Source organism: Bombus vancouverensis, unplaced genomic scaffold (assembly GCF_051014615.1).
Source record: "Bombus vancouverensis nearcticus unplaced genomic scaffold, iyBomVanc1_principal scaffold0025, whole genome shotgun sequence".
Taxonomy (NCBI): Eukaryota; Metazoa; Arthropoda; class Insecta; order Hymenoptera; family Apidae; genus Bombus; species Bombus vancouverensis.
The window spans coordinates 12,055-37,096 of NW_027468916.1; the positions used below are offsets into that span (position 1 = coordinate 12,055).

The following is a 25,042-nucleotide window of genomic DNA, read 5'->3' on the forward strand; positions in this document are numbered from 1 at the left end:
AGTTGGATTCCGTAGGTCCAGACAGGTTTTATTACGGTCTTGTAGAGGGTAATTTTATTCTCTATGTTTAGTTTAGAGCGTCGGCCCGTGAGCCAATAGAGTTTTTTTAGTTTGTCCTTTAGTTGCTTCGTTTTATCTGAGATGTGTGTCTTCCACGTTAGTCTCCTGTCCAGGGTCATGCCCAGGTATCGGACTGTGTCCCTGCTAGGGATTGTTGCATCGTTGATGGTGACCTGGGGGCAGGTTTGTTTTCGGAGCGTGAAGGTTACATGTGAGGATTTCTTTTCGTTGACTTTGAAGCCCCATTTGTGAAACCACTTTTCCATGGAGTCGAGACTTCGCTGGAGAGTGGATAAGGCTATTACCGGGTCTGCGTGGGTAGCTAATAGCGCTGTGTCGTCTGCAAATGTCGCTATTGTTATATCGTTTGATATAGGTAGGTCGGCAGTGTAGATGGAGTACAGTAGGGGTCCGAGGACACTACCTTGGGGTATGCCGGCTTCTATTGGGAATGTTGCGGAAGTGGCGTCTAGGCATTTAACCATGAATTGTCTATTGGTTAGGTAAGATTTTAGGATGGAGTAGTAGGGGTGAGGTAGGATCTTTTTAATCTTGTATAGTAGCCCTTCATGCCATACTTTGTCGAATGCCTGTTGGATGTCTAGGAAAACCGCTGAGCAATATTTTTTCTTTTCGAGTGTTTGGCTGATCGTATGAGTTAAGCGGTGGATTTGCTCTACTGTAGAATGATGTTTTCGGAAGCCGAATTGGTGATCTGGGAGTGTCTTCAAGTTCTCTAGGATTGGAAGGAGTCGGTTCGTGAGCATCTTCTCGAATAGTTTGGACAGGGTAGGTAAAAGACTGATTGGGCGATAGGAGCAGGTTTCGTGTATCGGTTTACCGGGTTTAGGGATGAGGGTGATCAATGAGATTTTCCAGGCCTTAGGATAGTGTTCCAGGTGAAGGATAGCATTAAAAATCGATGTGATGAGTGCTATCCCTTTTGTGGGAAGTTCCTTGATTGCTTTATTGCTTATTAGGTCGTGTCCTGCTGCTTTCTTGGGGTTTAGGCGACTGATTGTTTCTATAGTCTCTGCAGAGGAGAAGGGTTCGATAGGAGGGGACATTTGGAAGGGGGTGTGCAGGTATTCGGTAACGTCCGCGGCGGCTTTGGGGGAATGGGGTTTGAATACTTTTGACAAGTGTTTAGCGAACAGGTCGGCTTTTTCTGTAGGGCTTCGCGCCCATCCACCTTGCGGTGGGATTATTTGTGGGGGGCGTGTGAGTTTCCTGGAGGCCTTCCGTAGTGAGTAGTTGGCGTCGGCTGTGGGGGATAAGCTGGCGAGGTATTTATGGAAGCAGTCGTTTTTATAGATTTTTAAGGTTCTGGATAGCTTCCTAGTTGCGTTGTTAAGTTTGCGTTTGTCCTCCGGTGTTCTATGGGTCTGCCATACTCTTCTTAGTCTACGTTTTTCTGCTATTTTTTTTAGTATGTATTGGGGATATTCTTGTTTGCTGTTAGATGGCTTTGTCGGTGTGGAGAGGCGGATTGCGTTTATTATGCTCGTGTTTAAGTATTCCGTGGCTGCTTCGATATCTTCCTTTGTTTTTAGTGGGGTGAAGGCTGAGGTTGAGTGTGTAAAGACTTCTCTGAAGAGCTGCCAGTTGGTGTGTTGGTTGTGAATGGAGCCATTAGGTGTATTCTCGATGATTGTTGAGCTGACTGTTGCTATCACGGGAGAATGATCAGAGGAGAGATCAGCCGAGGAGTTGATCTGGACGTGTCTTGATGGGATATTTTTAGTTATGAAGAAGTCGAGAAGGTCGGGTATTTTGTTGGTGTCAGTGGGCCAGTATGTGGGTTCGTATGTGGTGAGGTAGTTGAGGTTGTTGTTTATTATGCTGTTTAAGAGGTTTTTGCCTCTTGCTGTAACCAGTCTGCTGCCCCATTGAATGTGCTTGGCGTTATAGTCTCCTCCAACTATGAATCTATTGCCCAGGGTGTCCAGGAAGTTATCAAAGTCTTCTTTGGCGATGGAGTGTCTGGGAGGGCAGTATACTGCTGAGGTGGTGATTGAGCCATGACAGTCTTCTATTGCTACGTTTGTTGCTTGTAGGTAGTCTTTCTGGAATGATGGAAGTTCGTAGTGCTTAATACTTGCTTTGATTATTATTCCGGTGCCAACGTGGGCCTTTCCGCTGGGGTGTTGGGTATGGTAGAATTTGTAACCATTTATTTTCAGGTAGCTCTTGTCGGTGAAGTGGGTTTCCGATACGAGCATTACGTCGATTTGCTGGTGTTTTAAGAAGAGTTCTAGTTCAAGTTTGTGTTGCGCTAGACCGTTGGCGTTCCAGAGTGCTATGCGCCTTGGTTTTATTTTGAGTCGGGGCGTGCTAATTTTTCCACGATGAGTGTTAGTAGCGATAGCAAGTGATTTATTTGCTCTGATTGTTTCTCTATTAGCTTTTCAAGCCTTGAGGAGTTGTCTGTGTTAGGTGGGTTGGGGTCACTGTTTTGGGGAAGGTTCCTTTGGCTGTTCGGGTTATTTTGGATGCCTTGTACTGCTTGGGCATAGGAGGTTGAGGTGGAGATGAATTTGGTAGGACTGGGTGCTTGGTTGGTTGAGGGGGTTGGGGTAGTCGTGAATTTCGGCGGGCTGGGTGTTTGGTTGGATACCTCTTTTGCTCTGAGCTTAGGGTACCTGTTCGTGTATAGTGTTTTATATGCTGGGCAGCCTTTGTAGTTGGCGGGGTGGTCCCCTTGGCAGTGGATGCATTTCGCTGGAGTTTCCGGTGATTTGGCGCACTGGTCAGTGGAGTGAGTGCCTGCGCATTTAACGCAGCGGAAAGTATGGTTGCAGTATTTCTGCGTATGACCGTACCTTTGGCACCTTTTGCATTGCACTATTTCTTTTTTCACAAGCGGTGGTTCGAATTTTACTATTGCGTTCATTAGGCGACTGATATTGTAGATTTCCTTATTGTTTGGCTTTTGTTTTATATCTATGAAAAATAAGAATAACGGGTCTTCCGAGACTCTATGCCTTATATTACTTACGTTGATGACTTCGTGGCCGAGTTTTGAGAGTTCGTATTTGAGTTCGTCTATGTCTGCTGAGTGGTGTATGTTTCGTAGGACCACCCGGAAAGGCCTTTCCTGTTTGAGTTGGTAGGTGTGGAAGTTGGCGTTCAGGGTCCTGAGTGTCTTGGTGAGTTTTCTGTAAGCTTCTGGGTTCGTCGGCAGTATTTTTACTCTATTGTTGCTTATCTTGAGGTTATATTCCTCCTTGCTGATATCTCTCTCTAGGGACCTGGTCATTGTCTGTATGTCAATGACGTCGTCCACAAATATTGGTGGGGGAGGGGGGATTCTCTGTGAGAGTTGGTTTGGTGGCGGTTCTACGATTTCCATGGCGTCGTTTGAGGATTCCAATACGGCGAATCTGTTGTGTGTGTTTATTTGCGTTGCTGTTTCTATTTTCCTTTTCTTTGTAGTATTAGCGTCGTTAGTGCGGAGAGTTCTGCTACACTTCTGCCACGGGGGGGGGGGGTAGCTCGGGGTAGCTGCGAGTCCGCTCCGGAGAGCCTGGTCGCGGTTGTTGGGCCATCATCGAGCTAGTTAATTCGGAATTAGCTTAGGCCAGGAGGAGTACCGTTCCAACAGGCTGCAATCGGCGGGAGCCGCGGATAGACAAGTTGCCGTTTTTTGTTCTAACAACTCCGTTTGTGGTATTGGGGTCCAGGTCGGCCAGGAATCTTCCGATTGTTGGAGCCATTCTGGACCGTGCTGCCAAATGGTCGGGCGGAGAAATTCTTCGGGTGTTTGGCCTCGCGATATTAGATCCGCGGGATTGTCGTGGGTGGGGACATGACGCCAACTGCCGATGCTGGTTTTTCTTTGGATCTCGGAGACCGTGTTGGCGACAAACGTCTTGAGTGTGTGGGGTGACGTGGTTAGCCAGTGGAGAACGATGGCGGAGTCGGTCCAATAGACCATACGAGTGATGCTGTGTGATAAGGCTTGATGTATGGTAGCCATCAGGGACGTAAGAAGGAAGGCTCCGCTCAGCTCGAGCCGCGGAATGGTTTGGGATTTTAGCGGGGCTACTTTTGACTTCGCGGTTAGCAGCTGGGTCCGTACGCGGCCGTCCGGATTAACGGTTCGGAGATAGACGCATGCGCCGTAGGCCTTCTCGCTGGCGTCGCAAAAGCCGTGCATTTCGATCTCAGTTGCGGAGTCAATGATCGCCTTGCGTGGGAATGTAATATTGTTCAAGAGTGGCAATTGAGAATAATACCTGTCCCACTCTGAATGGAGATCTGATGGGAGAGATTCGTCCCACTCGACTTTCACTGCCCAGACTCGCTGAAGCAGGATTTTCGCGCGGACGATCACTGGCGCGAGCAGCCCCAGAGGATCGTAGATTCGAGCGATTACGGAGCTGATCGATCGCTTCGTAACGCGGGGAATGTCTGCCTTGGCGTCAACCGAATAAATGAGTGAATCATCGGAGGACTTCCAGAAGACCCCAAGTGTTTTTAAGGGTTGAGGTTCGCCCAGCTATAGCTTCTGATTTATGTCCGGGTCAGATAGTCCGTTGAGTAGTGTCCGGTTGTTGGACGCCCATTTTCTGATTTTTAAACCGGCTAGTTGGAGGAGTTCGGTGAGTTCTGTGCGGATTGACAGCGCTTCGCCTATCGTATCCGCTCCGGTGAGAGCGTCGTCGACGTAAAAGTCCCGTAACAATACCGATGAAGCTCGCGGGAATCGGTACCCTTCATCGCTTGCCAATTGTCTGAGACACCGGATGGCTAGATAGGGTGCTGCAGACAGTCCGAACGTGACGGTGTTGATCTGATATGTTTCCAACTCGCCGTCGGAATTGCGCCATAAAATTTGCTGAAATCTTCGATCGGCCGGACGCACGAGGAATTGTCGGTACATTTTCTCGACATCGCCGGTGAGGACGTACTGGTGAGATCAGAATCTCAAGAGGATATCGAACAAATCCTCTTGCAGCTTCGGACCTGTATAAAGGGTGTCCTTCAACGAGACGCCGGTGGTACTGGGTGCGGATCCGTCAAACACAACGCGAAGTTTTGTGGATGTGCTCGAGTCCTTAACGACGCCGTGGTGTGGCAAGTAATAGTCGTTCTCCGGTTCGTGGCGTGATGCAACCTTGGTCATGTGGCCCAAGTCCAGATACTCCTGAATGACCGCCCGATACGCTGTTTCGAACTGTTGATTTCGTCTGAATTGCTGCTGGAGAGAGGCGAGTCGTTTCATCGCCATTGCCTTGGATGATCCGAGTGACGAGATTTTGTCGTTAAAGGGGAGTGCGACGATGTATCGCCCATCGCTGGTGCGTTGGACGTGATTTTGAAAATGCTCCTCACATCGTCGATCCGCCTCCGATAAGTGTTTTATCTGAGGTCCCTCGTCGAGTTCCCAAAAGCGGGTGAGGTCCGTCTCTAGTTCCGTTGTGGAGGCATGGAAGACCCTGGCAGGTCCTGGGGAAGGTGGGCTCCCCCCGATGACCCACCCGAATCGCGTTTTTTGCAGGCGCAGATCGGGGCCGGTTGATGGGTTATTTGGATGGTATGACGGAGCTTTCCTTGTGCGTGGGGGCGTGGTGGGAGGCGTCTGATTGCTCATTGGCGCGTCTGATCGATGTAGGAGCGTGTGATGGCGTTGATCACATATGCGGCAAGAGCCAGAGGTGCAGTGTTGCAATTTGTGTCCTGGTAGCAGGCAATTCGTACACGCTGAGATTTCCTCGGCGGCTAGAATCCGTTCGTCGATCGTCTTCGTCCTAAAGGTGTTGCAGCGCCAAATTTTGTGTGGTCCATGGCAGATTGGACAGAGTGGCGGTGATCGTGACGTGACAAATGCCTGCCCTCGTGGTGGGCGTGTCGTTCTTGCAGGTTCTATGACCTGACAGCGATCGTTCAAGAATTGCAAGAAGTCCGGGAACGTGGGGAATGGTGTGGACCTTATCTTTTCCTTCCATATTGAATCGGTTTCCCGATCAAGGTTGGCGGTACATAGGTGCAAAAGCAGGGCATCTGCGGTTGGTTGTCCGATGGCGGCCAAGGCTTTGTAATGAGCTTCCAACTTGGTCGTGTAGGACTGCAAATCGCGATGTGCTATCCGTGATGAGGAGGCTGCGTCAAATATCTCCTGCAAGTGTCTCTCGACAATTTTGGCTGGTCTGTTATACCGTCGTTCTAATATTTCCCAGGCGACTGCGTAGTTAGCTGCCGCATTGCTTAATGACGCGATCGCTAGAGCTGCCCCATGCTTTAGGCAAGAACGGAGATACATCAGTCGCTTGCAGTCGTCTATGCGGGGGTTATCGTGGACCGTGGAGCGAAATTGATCCGCGAACCCCGGCCAATCTTCGTAGGCTCCAGAAAAGGTGGGTAGCTGAATTCTAGGCAAATCGACGGGTTCCGGCAATGACATGTCCGATGGCTTTGTTGCAAGATTTGTGGTGGTTGGTTCTGCTTGCTTCTTTGCCTCCTCAAGGATGGCGGACGCCTGTCCGGCGATGGTGTAGAACTTCTGTTGTAGGTCAACCCGGTCCTTCAGTGTTTGACCCTCGTCTCTGTCGTCTAATTCGCATTGGCCCTTTTTGAACGATGCAAACTCTCCCTCTATGTCTTGCAAATTACGCTGAATAGCATGCACGGGTGTCCCTTCCTCGTGATTGTTGAGCAATGTGCGAAACGCTTCTAATTCTTGTCTGAATCCTTCGCGTTTCCGCAGCAATTGCCGGACGCGCTCTTCCTGAGGGGGAGCCATGAGGGATTTCGACAATTTGAGCGAGCTTACCTTGATGTTGCGTGGTAACTGGGGGTGCACTCTTTCACTGACACGTATCCGGCTCGAAGGACCAAAATGTTCTTTCACTCGCGGGGAGACACGATCGTGTAGAAGCGCATCAACAGGAGTCGTAAATTCCTGTTACGATTGTTCAATCGACGCCGCGAGATGATCGATCCTCTATTGCGTTTAGGCTAATAGAGGTGGTTAATTGAAGTGCACACTGCTGTAACGGGTTTTCAGTTGTGTTTTATTAAGACACTGTGTATACACTGAGTGGTGAATTAACAGCAACCGGGATACGGTTGGACTCGGTTAGAACGTAAGATCAGGGGATGAGAGGGCGAGAGCGTAAGCGCGAATCGTTGCTGCGAACTGAGACTTCCCGAGGTTGCTGACTGACTGACTGGCTGCCTGACTGACTCACTGACCGACTGCTGACTGACTCCCTCTTAGTTTTCCCCGAAGGAAAGCTTGATGCCGATTGGTCGTGACCCCGCTAAAGAAGCAGGACATGAGGAATTTCTCACCAGTGTCCGGGGTGATTTTATTGCTGGGGAAAACCAGTCGTTTCTATCCTATGTTTATGTGTTGGGTTTTCTCGTTCGGTGACTACCTGCCTTTTCCGAGCCTTTTTTAATAGCATAACAAACTCAAGGATTTTGCTAATCCGGACATAAACCGAAATGCTTCTAGACAACTAGATTGCTCGACACACATCTGGAAACAATTTAGCTAGAAGGTGACGTTTTATGGCCGGTCATTGAGTTTATTGGGGGTCTGGAAGCAGGTAGGTGGGCCGCTGGCCGCCAGGTAGCGTTGGCTGGGGTTCCGCTGCTCCATGCGACGCAACAGTTAGTTTAGTAATACTTGTACCGTAGACAAGCAAGTTGAGTACAACTTGGACTTTGGAAGGAAGCGCATTTTGTTATTCCGCTGACCGCGGATTCGTTATTGAACGTAGGATTATTGTCATTAGCATCTCGAGTATCTAATTACTACGGCTACTTGTCAAATTCTGTAATAATCATATTTGTACTAGTAAATATCTTCTCTGTTACATAACAACAATGGCTAATACAAATGAAGATTCGTTACACGCACCTAACCCTAATCATAATGTGAACCCGAAATATATATGCCAGAAATAATATATATGTCGGAGATGAAAGGAAAGCCGAAGCCTTTCCTTGGAAATTTTGGGAATATCCTCTAGTACTTTAGTCTAGATTTTATTATAGCTGTAATTGTTTAAAATTTGTGATAGCGAGATTGGGTTCGAGGTGACAATTGGTCGCCGAACGTAGCCACGCTCACGAGATAAGCGTTTTGCCTAACGGAGGTCTGGAGTAGTTGTATGGGTTTTCCGAGAAGTGAGATTGTGGCGGCATGCGGCCTCGAGAGCGGGCCTAGCCACGTGTGAGGTTACGTCGGAGGTGCCGATACAATGGGACATACATTGTATCAATAACCAAACTCCAAGCAGAAACTGCCTAGCAACGGCGTTCGGAACTTTCTCGATGCTTCTAACGAGTGCGTATAAAATTTCAGACGAGGCCGGCATTCGTGCGATTGCCTTGGAGAGTGACACCTCGAGCATTTTCGTCAATCGTATTTTGTGCCTAAGATTATTTTTACGCTTAGTAAAGAGTTATCTCGTTGGCCGTGGATTCGTTTGAACCCAACAAACACATTGTTAATAGTGTACATTAAATACATTATTCGTAAATCATATTATTCATTAATCTTACTATTCGTTAAGCTTATTATTCATTAGACTTATTATCTGTTAAACTTAATTATTCGTATAATTTATTATTTATTAACTTCATTGTTCATCAAATTTATTATTCATTAGACTTAATTATTTGTTAAGCTTTGTGATAGTCTTGTATATACGCGTACATATTGTCACGTCCCGCGCTCCGCACGCGCCGTAACGAGAACAAGAAAACTATCCCATGCAAAACGCGCGAATAAAGATTTGAATGCACAAACGAACACACGGCGCTACGAAACTAAAGGAAGGATTAACAAGGCAATTAACACCGCAACGATTCGAGGAATTGCATACAGAAATTCTATCATCAAACACAATTATGTAAACACACATTAAACGCACAATAATCTAGACACAAAACCTTCAATACTATGTTGTCACAATACAAGATATATATGTATATATGAAATCAAATGATTGACACATAACCTCAAATACACAACACTATATCACTAAAGAATCTGAATGAAAATCACTTTGCCAGAAATATATACATATATACGTGTGCGTGTGCGTGTTCTATCTTATTAAAAGAAATTAATATAAAACAAATAATTAACATTTCATTTCGTATGAACACTATACGGGCAAGAGAAATAGGCATATAAATACGTATATACATATATATATATGTACGTGTGAGTGCATATGTTTTATATTATCGAATGCTCTATAAAATAAACTACTCGAAACAATAAATAACGCGATCAAAGAATTACAAAACATTAGCTATACTGAAGTAACACACAACATAAACATATATATATACGTATATTCACACGAGATATACTACTGTCACTTTAAAATAATGTTAATAAATAAATGTTCTGATTGCGGTAGAATAAGGAAAAACGAGCGACAGACGAAAATTTACTTCGATATCAAACAAAACTAAAGACCCGCCACTAAAACTTTGCTGATGACATTTATGAGCAGCCATGTTGGATTTATACGCGTCATGGCGACAGGAATATTAGGGATTAATGGAAGTCAGGCGCGAGAAACAAATCATGAAAACACATTGTTAACACTTTTCTTCAATAAATTTTGTGCGCAACTACAAATGTATAAAAAAAATATATATATATATGTCGGGTTAACATTAGGATTTAAGGCGCGTAACGATTCTTCGTTTGAATTAGCCATTGTTTTACAAAACAGAGAGTATATTTACACGAATAAACAAGGTTTTACAAATATTATGAATAATGAATTTTTATAAATGATATGATTGATTAACAAATGATAAATTAAATTATTAATTAGATTAAAGAATAATAAGTTTTATCGAACAATAAAAGAAACGAATAATATATCTTACGATTTACTAATTTAACGAATAATGAAAATTAACGATTGATAAATTTACAAATATTGAATTTAATTTTACGCTATAAACAATGATCCGGGGTTCAAACGAATCCACGGTCAACGGGAAAACTTTAAACAATTTTATAACACAAAAAAAAATACGTTTGCTGAATCACTCGGAAAAAATTACTCGATGTATCACTTTCCAAGGCGATCACACGAAGGCCTCTCTGCATAAAATCTTTTTCGTAATCCGACTGCATTTTGTTTGTTATATTCTCGCTGGAAACATCGAGAAGGTTCCAATCGTTGTTGCTAGGCAATATCTGTCAGAAGTTTGTTATATACTCCTTGGAAACATCGAGAAAGATCCAAACGCCGTTGCTAGGCAGTTTCTGTCTGGAGATTGATTCCTCATACAACGTGTGTCCCATTATATCGACATCTCTAAAGTACAATTCTATGTGATTTCTAGGGAGAACAATACAACCGATCCACACCTTCGTCAGGCAAAACGTTTATCCCGTGACCGTGGCTACGTTCAGCGACCAGTTGTCACCTCGAACCCACTTTCGCTTTTCACAAATGTCAAACAATTACAGATGACAATTACTTAATTACAGTTATGATAAGATCTGGGCTAAAGCATTAAAAGGCCTCCTCAAAATTGCATAGGGAAGGCTCCGGTTTTCATTTTATCTCCGACATATATATAAAAGGGGGGCAATATAAAAATAAAAAAATAATATATATAATAAATAATAACAAACGTAAATAACCTAACACTATCAGATTTAAAATATATTTTAATATATATATATATATATATTTTAATATATATATATATATATATATATATATATTGAACACAAAACAAAATATATCAAAAATTAATAACAATAAGGAACATCAAACAGCGAACCAACGAAATTGAAGCAGCTACACTAAATCAAAATCGAAACAAGGAGCTCCGGGATAAAGTTCGCTGAACTCACGCATACACCAATAGCGCACAACAGGGGAAATTCCCTTTCTCCCAGAAGCATGGTGACGAAGATGCGCCTCCAAAACCTCTTCGGGAATTTCATTCGCAAAACGAACTTTCACGCAACGATCAGTATCAACGATTTCAACCAGAGGGGGTTCCCCTCACAGGACTGATAGAAAACTAAGTTGAAATATGGAACTTACATTTTGTCACGTACGATTCCGAGAAGCCCAAAACTGCAACATCCCGATTCCCACGGAAGCGTACCCCCAGCGGACCACCACCCCGTGGGGGATGGCATTATAAATAAGCATAGCAACATAGCGCAGCGTTCATTAGTTTGTTCATAAATCTTGCGATCGTTTGTTATTACGGCTCATCATTCTTTGCGCCCATTACTGCGTTTAGAATTTGTATAAGTATTTTTGCGTTTCGGGGTCTTTAGTTTTTCGGTAAAGAAAAAGGAGTCGCGATTAAATAAAAGAAAATTTTAAGTCCTCATTACGGTATTAATTCAGTTAGCGAGTTACTCAATTTGTATCGAAATAGCTTAATAAAGTAAAGGCTGGTAAAAACCCTATATTCGAGATTAAATAATAAACCCAACAAACCTCGTCGATCACCGAAACACCTGGAGTAATGGCACCCGATAGCACCTTTTCCTCAAGGTAAGAGAATTAATTTTAAAAACTTTCTTCTTCTCTGGTAATCTCGTTGTCCTCGAGAATTGAATTAAAAACCTCCTATCATCGATTTCATTCATTTTCGCGAACGGTTTTAAAGATAGAAACATTGCTTAAATTTTAAACAAAGGTGTTGTCCGTTGTGTCGGCTTGTGCGAACGGTGTTTTCAGCTACTGAAACATCCTCTGATCTTCGCATTCCTCCTCCCATTGTTGGTAAAATATTACCCGTCTTTGGGCAAGGCTTGCGAAATCACACGAGTTCCACGCAGAGAGGATCGTTAGAATCATCCTCGTTAATTAAACTCAAAAGGCAAGAAGATCGTGGCGACAGACTTCATCGTGGTAAATGAATTGAGTTTCGGTCCTAACGACAAACTACTACGGCGGAATTAAAAGAGAAGAAGAAGTCGAACGTAAAAATAAATTTATATAAAACAACGAACAATCTCATATTCCTATCTAATCCAGCAACGCTAAAATATAAATATCCAGCTAATAAAATATATATATATAATAACCTAAGCAATTCTACGTCAAAATAAAAATCCGTTCAACGAGGAAAAATATTCATTGTACCCAGCTTTAATCCTCTCCCGCGCTAGTATCCCTGCGCATAGCAAGTTAGCCGAAAAGTGAAATTCGTTTACCAGTTGCATTAAGCGTCAGTTAACGCTATCCTTTAAACGCAAAAGAAAATAATAAAAATAAAATATTTTGAAATAGTCTTTAGACTATTTCTGGTGGCAGCAACTACCGTATTAATTAATTACCTAAATCGGAATTAAATACACAATAATATCATTTCAACTTATTTCCCTTCAGATTACATACAAACTCAAACTATATAAAAAAAAAAATTTTTCAGTAAAATTTAAACTTAAGATTTGATCGATTTAAACAAACAAATTAATACGTAACATTTGGAGTAGTAAATTTTTGGTGGCAGCGGTGGGATCCGCTTCACGGAGGATTAAAGTTGGTTTAAACGATTTGACACGCTCCATAGTAGATTAAAGTTGTCACACTTGTTAATAAAATATATATTTAAAAAACAATGGCGACTGTAGTGGAATCGTTTGACGAAGAAATGGTTTTGACATTGTCGGAAAAGCTTAAAGCATGGGATGCGAACTTTCGCGATATGAGTGCAAAACTCGCCGAATTACAAAGCGGATTATTCGAACTTAAAACGAAACAGGAACCTCAAACACCCAAATCGCCGCCGACAGCACAACAGGAAACGGTCCAGACAGGTGGACATACCCAGCCAATTAAGCTAAAAGACGCGATCGAATCGGTGCCAGTGTTTGACGGATATCGACCATCGGTATTCCATTTTTTAAGAGCTTGTGAGCGCGCGCGAAATATGATTCCCAGATATCAAGAACCTCAATTGGTAAAATTGTTAGTAAATAAGCTTCGTGGACACGCGTTCCTCGCCATCGAAGACACGGAATTAATGAGTTTAAATGATTTCGGAAACAAATTAAAGGATCTATTCGGCCCAAAGAAATCTCTTAATGAATATAAGGGAGAATTAGGAACGATATTTCAACGACCCGGGGAAGATATATTAGATTATATGGATCGCGTTAGAAATCTTAGATTAGCAATAATGGACGGAGAAAGAGGCGACTACGGCATCATATCCCCCGACGTACAAGATACTATAGATTGGGAAACGAGAGAAGCTTTCGTTAAAGGACTTCCGAACGAGGTATATGTACGAGTAAAAATAGCAGGGTACCATACTTTAGAAGATGCGTATCGTCAAGCCGTTAAAGCAACACACGAATTGAGACAAATAACCGACAGAACGCGACCCCATCGACCGACACCCTCGAACTATTACAGACGCGATAACGCACGTCCCTCGAACACTAATAACAATATCAGAAACAACCGCCAAGATCGAAGATCAGTACCTCCATCGCAGAATTTTCCGAATACTAATAGACAAAATATCATGTGTAACTATTGTAAAAAAACCCGGACATTTAGTGAAGGACTGTTACAAATTTAAAGCCCGAGTAGACGCCGGATTAATCGTACCCTACGCTTCGAGACCGTCGGGAAACCAAACACGTCCTTCGGGAGAATGGGGCGAGCCACGAGGGAACGATACGCCGAATCGCCCGAGAGTACAAGCGGCAATCAGGCGACCGGCGCCGACGGCAACAAACAGGACGAGGGCAGCCACCCACGCGAGATCAACTCCACCACCCATAACGAGAGACGGAGCGAACGCAATGCCGACTATAAGATCGAACGAACAGCCACTAAATACTGTGGGGGAGTCATCCCACAACCAAACAAGGCCACAGACAGAGAATCCAGAATCTCAAGACAAAAGGGAAAGAGCGAAGCACAAGCAACCGGCGAAGGAAAATCATCAAGAGTTGAATTCAGATTCGGAAGGCGACCTCTCCGAATTATTTCAGTAAAATTTAACGATTCTCCAACGACCCCAACTGCACGAATAGTTTCCCCAAATCTAAAAACCAAGACGAGTTTATTGTTAGACTCTGGATCGGAAATCAATATTATCAAGAAACCTGCTTTACCCGATTCAGCCATCATCGACGAGAAAGAATCAATTGAAGTGCGAGGAATTACGGCAACGAGCCTGGTCTCCCTAGGGCAGACGGTAATACAGGTCGCGGGCCATCCGGTTATTTTTCACGTAGTCGATGATTCATTACTAATCGATCAAGACGGAATCTTAGGATCCGAATTTTTTGCAGGTTGTAAAGCTCGTTTAGATTATGAAGAAAAACATATCAAATGGGGAAATATTTATATTCCCTTCGACACTAAGGAGAAAATAATTATACCGAAGCGAAGTTCAATAACGTGTTCAATTAATATCGCTAATCCAGAGATAAAAGAGGGATTTATTCCAAGAATCGAGCCGAGCAAGGGAATCTATTTCGGAAATGCAGTTGTGAGGAATCATAAAGGAAAAGGCTATATAAGAGTAATAAATACTACTTCAAGAGATTACGAATTTACAACACCGACGATGGTAATTAAGGAATTTGAAAATCCCTCCCCGCTTCCTAGGACAGCGTGTAATACAGTTTTAAAATCGAAGGAAAGTAGATACGAAAAAATAAATGAGTTACTACGACTCGAACACTTGAACGAAGAAGAAAAGGAAAATGTAAAAAAATTGATTCGTAACAATCAAGATAGATTTCATATTCCAAGAGATACATTGGAGGCAACTGAAGTTCTGGAACATAGAATAATTACCACAGATAATATACCAATTAATACCAAACAGTATCGATATCCGCCAATACATCGAGAAGAGATAAATCGACAGATTCAAGAATTGCTAGATACGGACGTAGTGGAACTATCAATATCTCCATATAACTCCCCGTTATGGATTGTGCCCAAAAAACCCGATTCGCAAGGAAATAAACGCTGGAGATTAGTTATCGATTATAGAAAATTGAACGATAAAACGATTGGCGATGCCTTCCCATTACCCAACATCACAGAAATATTGGATCAATTAGGAAGTGCAAAATATTTTTCCACGTTTGACTTAGCATCAGGCTTTCACCAGATCCGTATGTCGCAAGAGGACGCCCACAAAACGGCATTTTCGACACCATACGGACATTTTCAATTCAAAAGAATGCCCTTTGGATTAAAAAATGCCCCAGCAACATTTCAACGTTTAATGAACTCGGTATTATCGGGTCTGCAAGGAATAGAACTATTCGTCTATCTGGATGACATAGTGATTTATTCCAGATCTCTCCAGGAACACGAAATTAAATTTAATAAATTAATGGAAAGACCGAGGACAGCCAAATTACGATTACAACCCGATAAGTGTGAATTTTTACGGCATGAGGTGAATTATTTGGGACATATAATTAGTGAGGATGGCGTGAAACCCGATCCAAAAAAGGTCGAAGCCGTATCAAAATTTCCACGACCAAAGAAGGCGAAAAATATCAAACAATTTCTGGGACTAGCAGGATATTACAGAAGATTTATACCCGATTTCTCCAAGGTCGCGAAACCATTGACACAACTATTAAAGAAAGATACTCCCTTCAAATGGACGGAAAATCAAGAAGATGCATTCAATAATTTAAAAACAGCGTTAATGACGAAACCCATTCTACAATATCCAGACTTTTCTAAACCTTTTAACCTTACCACAGACGCATCAGGATATGCAATAAGCGGTGTACTGAGTCAAGGGCCAATCGGAAAGGATTTGCCGATTGCGTATGCCTCAAGACTATTAAATTCCGCCGAACAAAACTACTCTACTGTCACGGTGGTCGTGAGAACGCAACGAAAGGATGGTTATGCCTCACATACCTTGGTCAGCAAAATGATGGCTAAGCAGTAATAGAAACTGACAAGAGTACCGCTAAACAAAACGAACTAATCGCTACCCTGATTGAACAATTTGAAAGCCTAACTCACGAGTTTAGAAGCTTTAGAAACAGCACCGATCAAAACATTAAAAACATAAAAGAATTTGCGGAAACTAGCGATAGAAATCGCTCTAAAGAAATACGCGATCTTGCAAAAACCATGGAAATAAAATACGACACCGAGACTGACCAGTCGCAAATAAACGCCCATTTAGAAACCGCTGCTGATAACGTAACGGATGACGAAACTGACGGACCGAACACGTCACAAAGACCACGAGCCGCATCTAGCCGCGCCGCGATTAAACCAATAAACAACTACAACGAAGATCGAGGGCTCGAGGCAGATAAGGCCATACGAACTGTCGAGACACTACGTGGTCAAGATGACGTAGGCGTTGAAGATTTCATCTTATCGGTCCGCAAAGCAAGAGCTAGGTGCAAGGCAAGTGACAGAGAGCTATTATTAGATCTCATACTGATCGAAAAGATTACCGACAACGCGAAACGAAACATACGATATCTAAAAATCAACTCGTTCGAAGACTTATATTCATGCTTAAGACAACACGTATTAACACCAACAACTATTAGCAACTGTAGGGACAAATTAAAGAATTTAAAACAAGGGGCAACAGAAAGTGTACAATCTTTTAACTCCAGATTCCGACAACAGCTAAACGAATTAAATTATGCAGTCCAAAACGAAAACCGCACACCAACAGAACGACGCGTAGCTATAGATATTGAAGAACGCGAAGCACTTAAAACATATTTGCTCAACTTACGATACGAGATAGGACAGATGGTGGTATCTAGCGATCCAAAGAACCTGAACCTTGCCCAACAACTAGCAGCTGATAGAGAACAATGGTTACGAGATGCAAATCGTGTTGCCAACCGCCCAAAGAATCAATCTCACAACATTACATTAGTATCCAAGCGAACTACTACCGATTCACAGCCATAAACTTTTGCTCAGCTACCTAGCCGACCATTAGACAACCGCATGAAACCGAAGTGTCCAAAGTGTTTACGAATTGGACACACAGCCGAAAAATGCTACTCTCGAAATTTTCCATTCGCCAGCCAAGGAAAGATTCCACCTCGAGTAAACCAAACAACGGAGAACCCAGAGGAAGCTTACCTCGAGTTAACTGCACCACCACCGGAAGATTACTATCAATCGTACTGCAACGAAGAGACGGAGGAAGAGCCAGATTCCTCATCGATACCGGAGCAGGAATCAACCTTATAAAAGAAAAAGCCTCACTAAACGTCCAAACTTCTAACCCAAAAACCTTCCTAATGGGAAGTGACAAACATACCACTAACAAAATTTGCAATTTAACCATGCTCAAGAAAAATCATCAATTCTACGTAGTCCCTAACAACTTTCCCCTAATCGAAGATGGAATAATCGGACTCCCATTCCTTACAAAGTATCAATACAGCGTCACTAACAATAAACTAACCTTAGACGAAATTATATTACCATTCCAGGAAACCGATAGCAAGATAAGACCAGGCGAAACTCTAATCTCAGCCCAATACATCGAAGGAAAGCCCACAACAGTATGTTTCATCGACACTGGTAAGCAAATCTGTCACATTACAAACGAAATAGAGAAACCCGATAAACTAAGCCAAACTAATAAATTCGCACAAATAATACGTACCAAACATATTGATCCAGAACTTCGAGAACCCCTTGAGAAAATCCTCATCAATTACTTAGACGTTTTTAATATGGAAACAGACTCATTACCATGTACCAACTTGACAGAACATACAATCACACTCAAGACAGACAAACCTATAAACATCAAATCTTATAGACCGCCCGAATGTCATAAAAAGGAAATCGAGACTCAAATCAACGACATGTTAGACAAACAAATCATAGAACCATCGGACAGTCCATATAACGCACCAATTTGGGTAGTTCCAAAAAAATTAGATGCATCAGGCAAACAAAAATGGAGAATCGTTATAGATTTTAGAAAATTAAACGAGCAAACAGACCAAGACGCGTATCCTTTACCAAATTCGGACGAAATACTCGAGCACTTAGGCAAAGCTAAATTTTTCTCGGCCCTAGACCTCTCGTCAGGATTTCACCAGATACCTATGGAGCAAAATTCCAAAAAATATACTGCATTCTCAACCCCACAAGGTCACTTCCACTATAATCGCATGCCCTTCGGCCTTAAAAACGCACCGGCGACGTTTCAACGTATGATGGATACCGCGCTACGGGGGTTAATAGGAAATAACTGTTTCGTATACCTGGATGACATTATAATATTCGGGAGCACCATCCAAGAACATAACCGAAATCTAGCCATTATACTAGACAGACTACAAAATTTAGGATTAAAAATACAACCGGACAAATGCGAATTTTTGAAACCGGAATTAGAATACTTAGGACACGTAGTAACAAAGGAAGGAGTAAAACCTAATCCCAAAAAGATTCAAGCCGTGAAAGACTTTAAAACACCAAAGACCGCGACCCACATAAAGTCATTCTTAGGACTCGTTGGATACTATAGAAAATTTATACGTAATTTTTCTAAAATCGCAAAACCATTGACAGATCTCACAAAAAAGGACACTCCATTCTACTGGACCGATAGACAACAACTTGCATTTGACACACTAAAACAAAAACTCTGCAAAGCCCCTGTACTACAATATCCAGACTTTGACAAAACATTCACATTAACAACAGACGCAAGTAACGAAGGGTTAGGAGCAATACTCTCCCAAGACGGACATCCATGCTGTTATATATCCCGAACTTTGAACCCTCCTGAAAAGAATTATTCCACAACCGAGAAAGAGTTATTAGCAATAGTATGGTCAATCAAAAGACTAAGACAATACCTACTTGGTAGAAAATTTAAAATTCAAAGCGATCATCAAGCCTTGAAATGGTTAAAGAATGTTAAAGACCCCTCATCGAGACTCATGCGATGGCGTTTGAGACTCGAGGAGTACGATTATGAAATCGAATACAAAAAAGGAAAAGAAAATACAGCTGCAGATGCTCTATCCCGATTGTATCCTATCACTAATGAAGAAATCCAACCCAATGTAGAAAACCCGGACTATTATGACGAGTATATAGACTGGAAAATCAATATCACCCCAGCTCCGATAACCCAAAAACCTAACAGACCACACTTTAAACAAATTACAAAGACCGAACTGGGAGACTTTAACGAACAGCATTGGTTGCGTCAATTAACCAAACACTTTATTAAACACCGAACCGGACGCTTACAAATAGGAATAAACGACAATAGCTTCAGCACGTTAGAAAAGGTAAATATTCAACTCATGCTAACGTTTCTAACAACTAGATTCCCTCAAATTAAATTAATATTTGGACAAGATCCGCCAGTAGACTACGATAACGAACAAAAACAAACGATACTACGCGAAAATCGTAACGAATTAGTAGGACACTTAGGTATACACCGCACCGTGAAACGAATACAAGAGCACCATCACTGGACAAACCTAGAACAAGACGTTACAGAATTCATACAAAACTGCGAAACCTGCCAACGAGAAAAGCTAAATCGTATCAGGGCCAAGGAACAACCTATGATAACTGACACACCCCTTAATCCTAATGACAAAATCGCAATGGACATATTCGGACCTCTCACCAAAACCAAACGGGGCAATCAGTTTATCCTGTCTATCCAAGATCAATTAACCAAATATCTCATCCTCATACCCTTAAAAGACCAAACAGCCAACTCAATCATTAACGAACTTTTGGATCACTATGTGTACATATTTTCCGCACCAAAAAGTATTCTGACGGACATGGGACGAAATTTCGTATGTAAATTGATGGACACATTTGAAAGGGCTTTCAAAATCCGACACATAAAAACCACTTCTTTCCATCCACAATCTAACGGATCCCTTGAACGAACGCATGCCGTAGTAAAGGACCTTATTCGAACTTGTACGACCGACCGACAGAACGACTGGGATGAAAACTTAAAATTAATATGCATGGGATATAATACTTCAGTACATGAGACGACCGGACATACCCCATTCGAACTAACATTTGGACGACAAGCTAACATGCCATCCTCAATATCAACCACTCCTAGCCTAACCAGAGAACAATTGTTTAACCTCTGGAAAAATCGACACAACGCCTATACAGCTAAAGCAAGACGAGTTACCGAATCTAACAAAAAGCGATACCAGAGGGATCAAATGCGAAAAATTATTAAAACACAGACGATATTCCGAGTAAAAGATAAAGTATGGGTACATAACGATCACAAAACTAACAAGCTAGACCACGAATGGCTAGGACCTGCAGAAATCCTCTCATCCAATCCACCCACCTATCTTATCGAATATTCCAACGGTCACACGCAAAGAATCCACGGTAACAGGCTAAAACCCTACCTTTCAGGAAGAAGACCATAATATGGATCATCATAACACTCGAGTACATTAGAAGCGATCTAGAAGTAAAACCATTGAATTACGCCAACATATTCCTGGAACACATTGACAATTGCTATCTGTACAACGAACAAATAGATATCACCCTTATAGTAGGCCTTAACGATCCAATTGACCAAGTTAATAGATTACAACGCGTAATAGATTTAATAGACCGTCAATGTAAACCACCTTGCGCTTACATACCAGAAATAAGCAGCCTAAAATTTAAGTACAGAAATCTTCAAAACCTGACTCGGCAACTCAAATTATTATTGCGTTATAAAAGCAAACGCGGATTGCTCAATGTCATAGGCTCAGTATCCAAAACTTTATTCGGAACTCTCGACGAAAACGATTTAGAACTCATTAACAAGAACATCGATACATTATTTGATTCCAACAATAAAATAAAAACAATTCTTAGTAACCAAACCGCACTCATCAAACGCGTGCTAGACAATACCAAAACAAATCAACTTGAAAACTTAGCCAACGATATACACAAGATTGAAAACCACAATGAAAAAAACGAAATATTAGTCTCCCTATTAATTCAAAGCGAATCTACCATATCAGAACTCCATATAAACATCGACGAAATTTTTAACACTGTTATGTTAGGGAAACAAGGAATCATAAACCCACAAGTTATAGAACCCGAACAATTCTTAAAAACACTTGACCAAATAACGAGACAAAACTTTATGACTAACCATATCGAACCTTCAGTTCAAAACTTTCAACTAATTCTAGATCTAAGCAAACTAAAGGTATGGATAAGAGATAACAAACTTATATATACAATAACTGTGCCGCTTTTGGAAAACAATGAATGGAAAATAACTAAAATTTACCCGATACCTTCCAAACAAAACTCTGTATTCATTGCGCCTGTAATAGAAACTGATTTGATACTAACCGACTCAGAACAATACACCTTTGTCGATAGTCACTACTTAAACAAATATTGTAAACGAACGGCAATCATCCACATTTGTAAAAGAACTCAACCGAGTCACAATAGAATCAATTCACCTGAATGCAGATCAGAATTAATTACTAATCGACAGACGGTCAAAACTTGCCCGACTGCTGTCTTCAAGCTGGAAGAATTGACGTTCGTACCTTTGCAGACGGAAAACCATTATATTATTATTCCTGCGAAAAATGTACAAATCGACGTGTTATGTAAGACACATAAAATCCTAGAAATTAGACAACCAAGCTTAATTAGCAGTAAAACCGGGTGCATAATCACATACGATCATAATATTATGAAAATAGGAGGATCACATAAAAATATCTCTTACGAAACCAAATTTAAGAATAGCATATACAGCTTCGAAGAAACAGATGTTCCAATATTAGAGAAAATATTAGAAACAGCTCCAAAAGTAACTCACAATTTTAACCAATATAAAGCCAACCTCGACACATTACAAACACAAATCAGTACCCTGCAATTTGAGCGACGCATAAATTCATTGAAGAAATATGGCATATCCACACTACAAATATTAGGAATCATAGCCCTAGGACTAGGAACAATATATGTAATGTACAAATGTAAACTTTTCGAATGTCTACGCCGATCATTTCCTAAAAATGTACGTATCAAAATACTCTGCCCTACCGCTCGCGTAAACAGGATCGATCAAACATCAACAATACCAAGGACGGTCACCTTCCAAAATATCACCGAAGACGAAGATGAGGGGATCATTCAACTTAGAAGCCCCACCAGAGCCTTACGCTTTAGCGGAGCAAAGCGAAGCTAAGGAGGGGGGAATGTCACGGTGGTCGTGAGAACGCAACGAAAGGATGGTTATGCCTCACATACCTTGGTCAGCAAAATGATGGCTAAGCAGTAATAGAAACCCTATGTGACCGGCATCCAGCGATAGCCCCTCCACAGGAGCCGGGTCCTTGATATAAAAAAGTACCTCTCGAGTCGTTGTAAGAACATTCTTTTCTGTGCTGTTTGACCATTCTGTATTGTTACTGTGTCAGTGTTCAATAAATTTTCTAATAACAATCAAAATGTAAGTACGAATTTCTCACCTTGCGTGCGGAACGTGAAATTACCCCGAATCGACGTGACACTACCATAGAAAAGGAGTGGCTGGCAATTGTTTACAGCGCAATGCACTTCCGACCGTATCTTTACGGAAGAAAGTTTACTATCGTAACCGATCATAAACCTTTAGTGTGGATGCATTCTATCAAAGATCCTACTTCCAGAATTTGGAAATGGAAATTAAAATTATCGGACTTTGAATTTGATATTGTATACAAAGAAGGCAGAGCGAACGTAAACGCAGACGCAGGAACCTTCCAGAAGTATGTTTACCAATCAGAAAGAGAGAGGAAGTCTCACCGATTCGCTATCCTGTCCCAAAAAGATTCGAAATAGACACGTCAACGGAAGACTCTCCCGTATTCGAAGCCAAACCACGCGTCTTGCCTCAACCCAGTGATTCCAAAAACCAAGGAAAGGGTTTTACCCGAAAACATTTTACAATAGAAGAAACCCCCATAAAATATTTAGACCAAGCACTAACAGAAATCAATGTAAGTACAGACAGAGAAATAACCAATCGAGAAAAGGAAGACACGGACACGACAAGCGAAAAAGAAACCTCCACTGTAGTTCCAGAACTAATTCAACAACAAGAAAAGGACACGAGACCTACGATAATTGCGGAACTAAAAATTTCGGAAACCCGAGACTCAATTGCAAGAGTAAGTGACCATAAAGTAGTATTTATAGATATACACGGCAAACCGATAGATAAAGCAGCCTTAGAAATGAAGGAAACGGGAAAATTGCCTCGTTATGAAGATTTAATGTTAGAAAAAGCAAGATTGAATTACGATTCCGGAAAATACATTGTATCCCTACCGATAAAGGAAAATAGAAATATTCCAATAACACCAGACAATTTATTAAACTCGCTAAGATCTCTATTAGACGTAGTAAATGAAAAACAGTTAACTCCGTTTAGCATTAGCAAAGGAAACTTGGAGGAAATACCCTGGCGATATACAATCAGAAAATTAAAGGGAATATTTATGGAAAAAACCTTATCCATCACCATTTGCACTGGAGAAGTAATTACTCCACCTGTGGAAGCGCGGAACAACATAATACGAGAAAAACATGAATCAAGCGTAGCAGGACACAAAGGAATTACCAAAACTTATCAAAGAATACGACAACACTACTATTGGGAAAATATGAAAAAGGAAATTCAAGATTACGTAAGAACATGTAAGGAATGTCAATTAAAGAAACTCACAAGAATAAAAGCAAAACAACCAATGGTACTTACAGACACACCGGGTAAAGCATTCGATAAAATTAGTATGGATATTGTAGGACCATTACCAAAAACTCAAAAGGGAAATGAATATATATTAACCATCCAAGATTTATTAACAAAATACTCAATTGGGATTCCACTAGGAGGAATCTGTTCAGCCGAGATAGCGGACGCTTTTGTAAAGCGATTTATTTGTCGTTTCGGATCACCGAGAGCTATTCTCACTGATCAAGGAACGAACTTTACATCCTCACTAATGAAGAAAGTAGCAAAGAGATTCCGCATCAAACAATACACCACGACGGCATATCATCCACAAAGTAACGGTTCAATCGAAAGATCTCACCACGTACTGATTGAATATCTCAAATTATACATTGAAAATTCCAGAAATTGGGACGAATGGGTAGAATTAGCTATGTTTTCTTATAATACCTCTGTACACGAAGGAACGAAATTCTCCCAGCACGAATTAGTTTTTGGACATTTAGCCAGAGAACCTACTGGTGAAGTAATAATCGAAGAGAACATGGAACCAACATACGCAGAATATCTCGAAGACCTGTTCGATAAAATTAACACCGTACAACGAATGGCAAGAGAAAATTTAATAAAATCCAAACTAAGATCAAAAGAATATTACGACCGACGAATCAACCCGCAGGATTTTAAAGTAGGAGATTCGATATATTTACTAAAAGAACCCAGTAAAGGAAAATTCTCCGATCAATATACTGGACCATATAAAGTGCTAGAAATCCTGCAGAACCAAAACGTCAAGATTGAAGTAAAAGGGATTCCGCGAACAGTGCACTTAAACAAGCTAAAACTAGCGCATAATCGAAATAAACAATGAATAAAGTGATTTCAGTGGGCAACGTAGTGCAGTAGTGTATGTTGTAGTGCTGTTTGTCGAATAATACAGATATCGAACACCTAAAAGGAAAAAGGGAAAATTATTATATGTGTTTCAATTATTGCTTAAATATAAAACGTGTTAACTCAATGAACAATTAACTAGTGAAAGTGAAAGTTACCTTGTGAACAAGTGATCAACATACAAGAAAGTGTACGTGCAAGTATAGGTTATGGATCGTTGTTCGTGGAACATAATGTACGACAGCTACCTAAAATAAGTGAATAAATTAGTCTCAATTGTCTCAGTGCAAAATACGAGGTTACTAAGTGTTATAACTATATTGTGGATAAATCAAAAGGAAGTGTGACA

General features: G+C 41.5%; 1 protein-coding gene across 1 annotated transcript; it reads right to left on the reverse strand.

Annotated features, from left to right (window-relative positions):
- Nucleotides 1–1,262: 1,262 nt before the first annotated feature.
- On the reverse strand, nt 1,263–12,803 carry LOC143304167 (uncharacterized). Its single transcript, XM_076626534.1, has 2 exons — nt 3,059–12,803; nt 1,263–3,003 (listed from the first exon to the last, which is right to left on the reverse strand). The coding sequence occupies exon 1, from the start codon at nt 6,803–6,805 to the stop codon at nt 4,982–4,984; it is 1,824 nt and encodes a 607-aa protein (XP_076482649.1). The 5' UTR covers nt 6,806–12,803; the 3' UTR covers nt 1,263–3,003; nt 3,059–4,981.
- Nucleotides 12,804–25,042: the final 12,239 nt, after the last annotated feature.

Bases quoted from the DNA above. Each gene is read 5' to 3' on its own strand.
- LOC143304167 (XM_076626534.1), bottom strand. From the start codon at position 6,805: ATGGCTCCCCCTCAGGAAGAGCGCGTCCGGCAATTGCTGCGGAAACGC.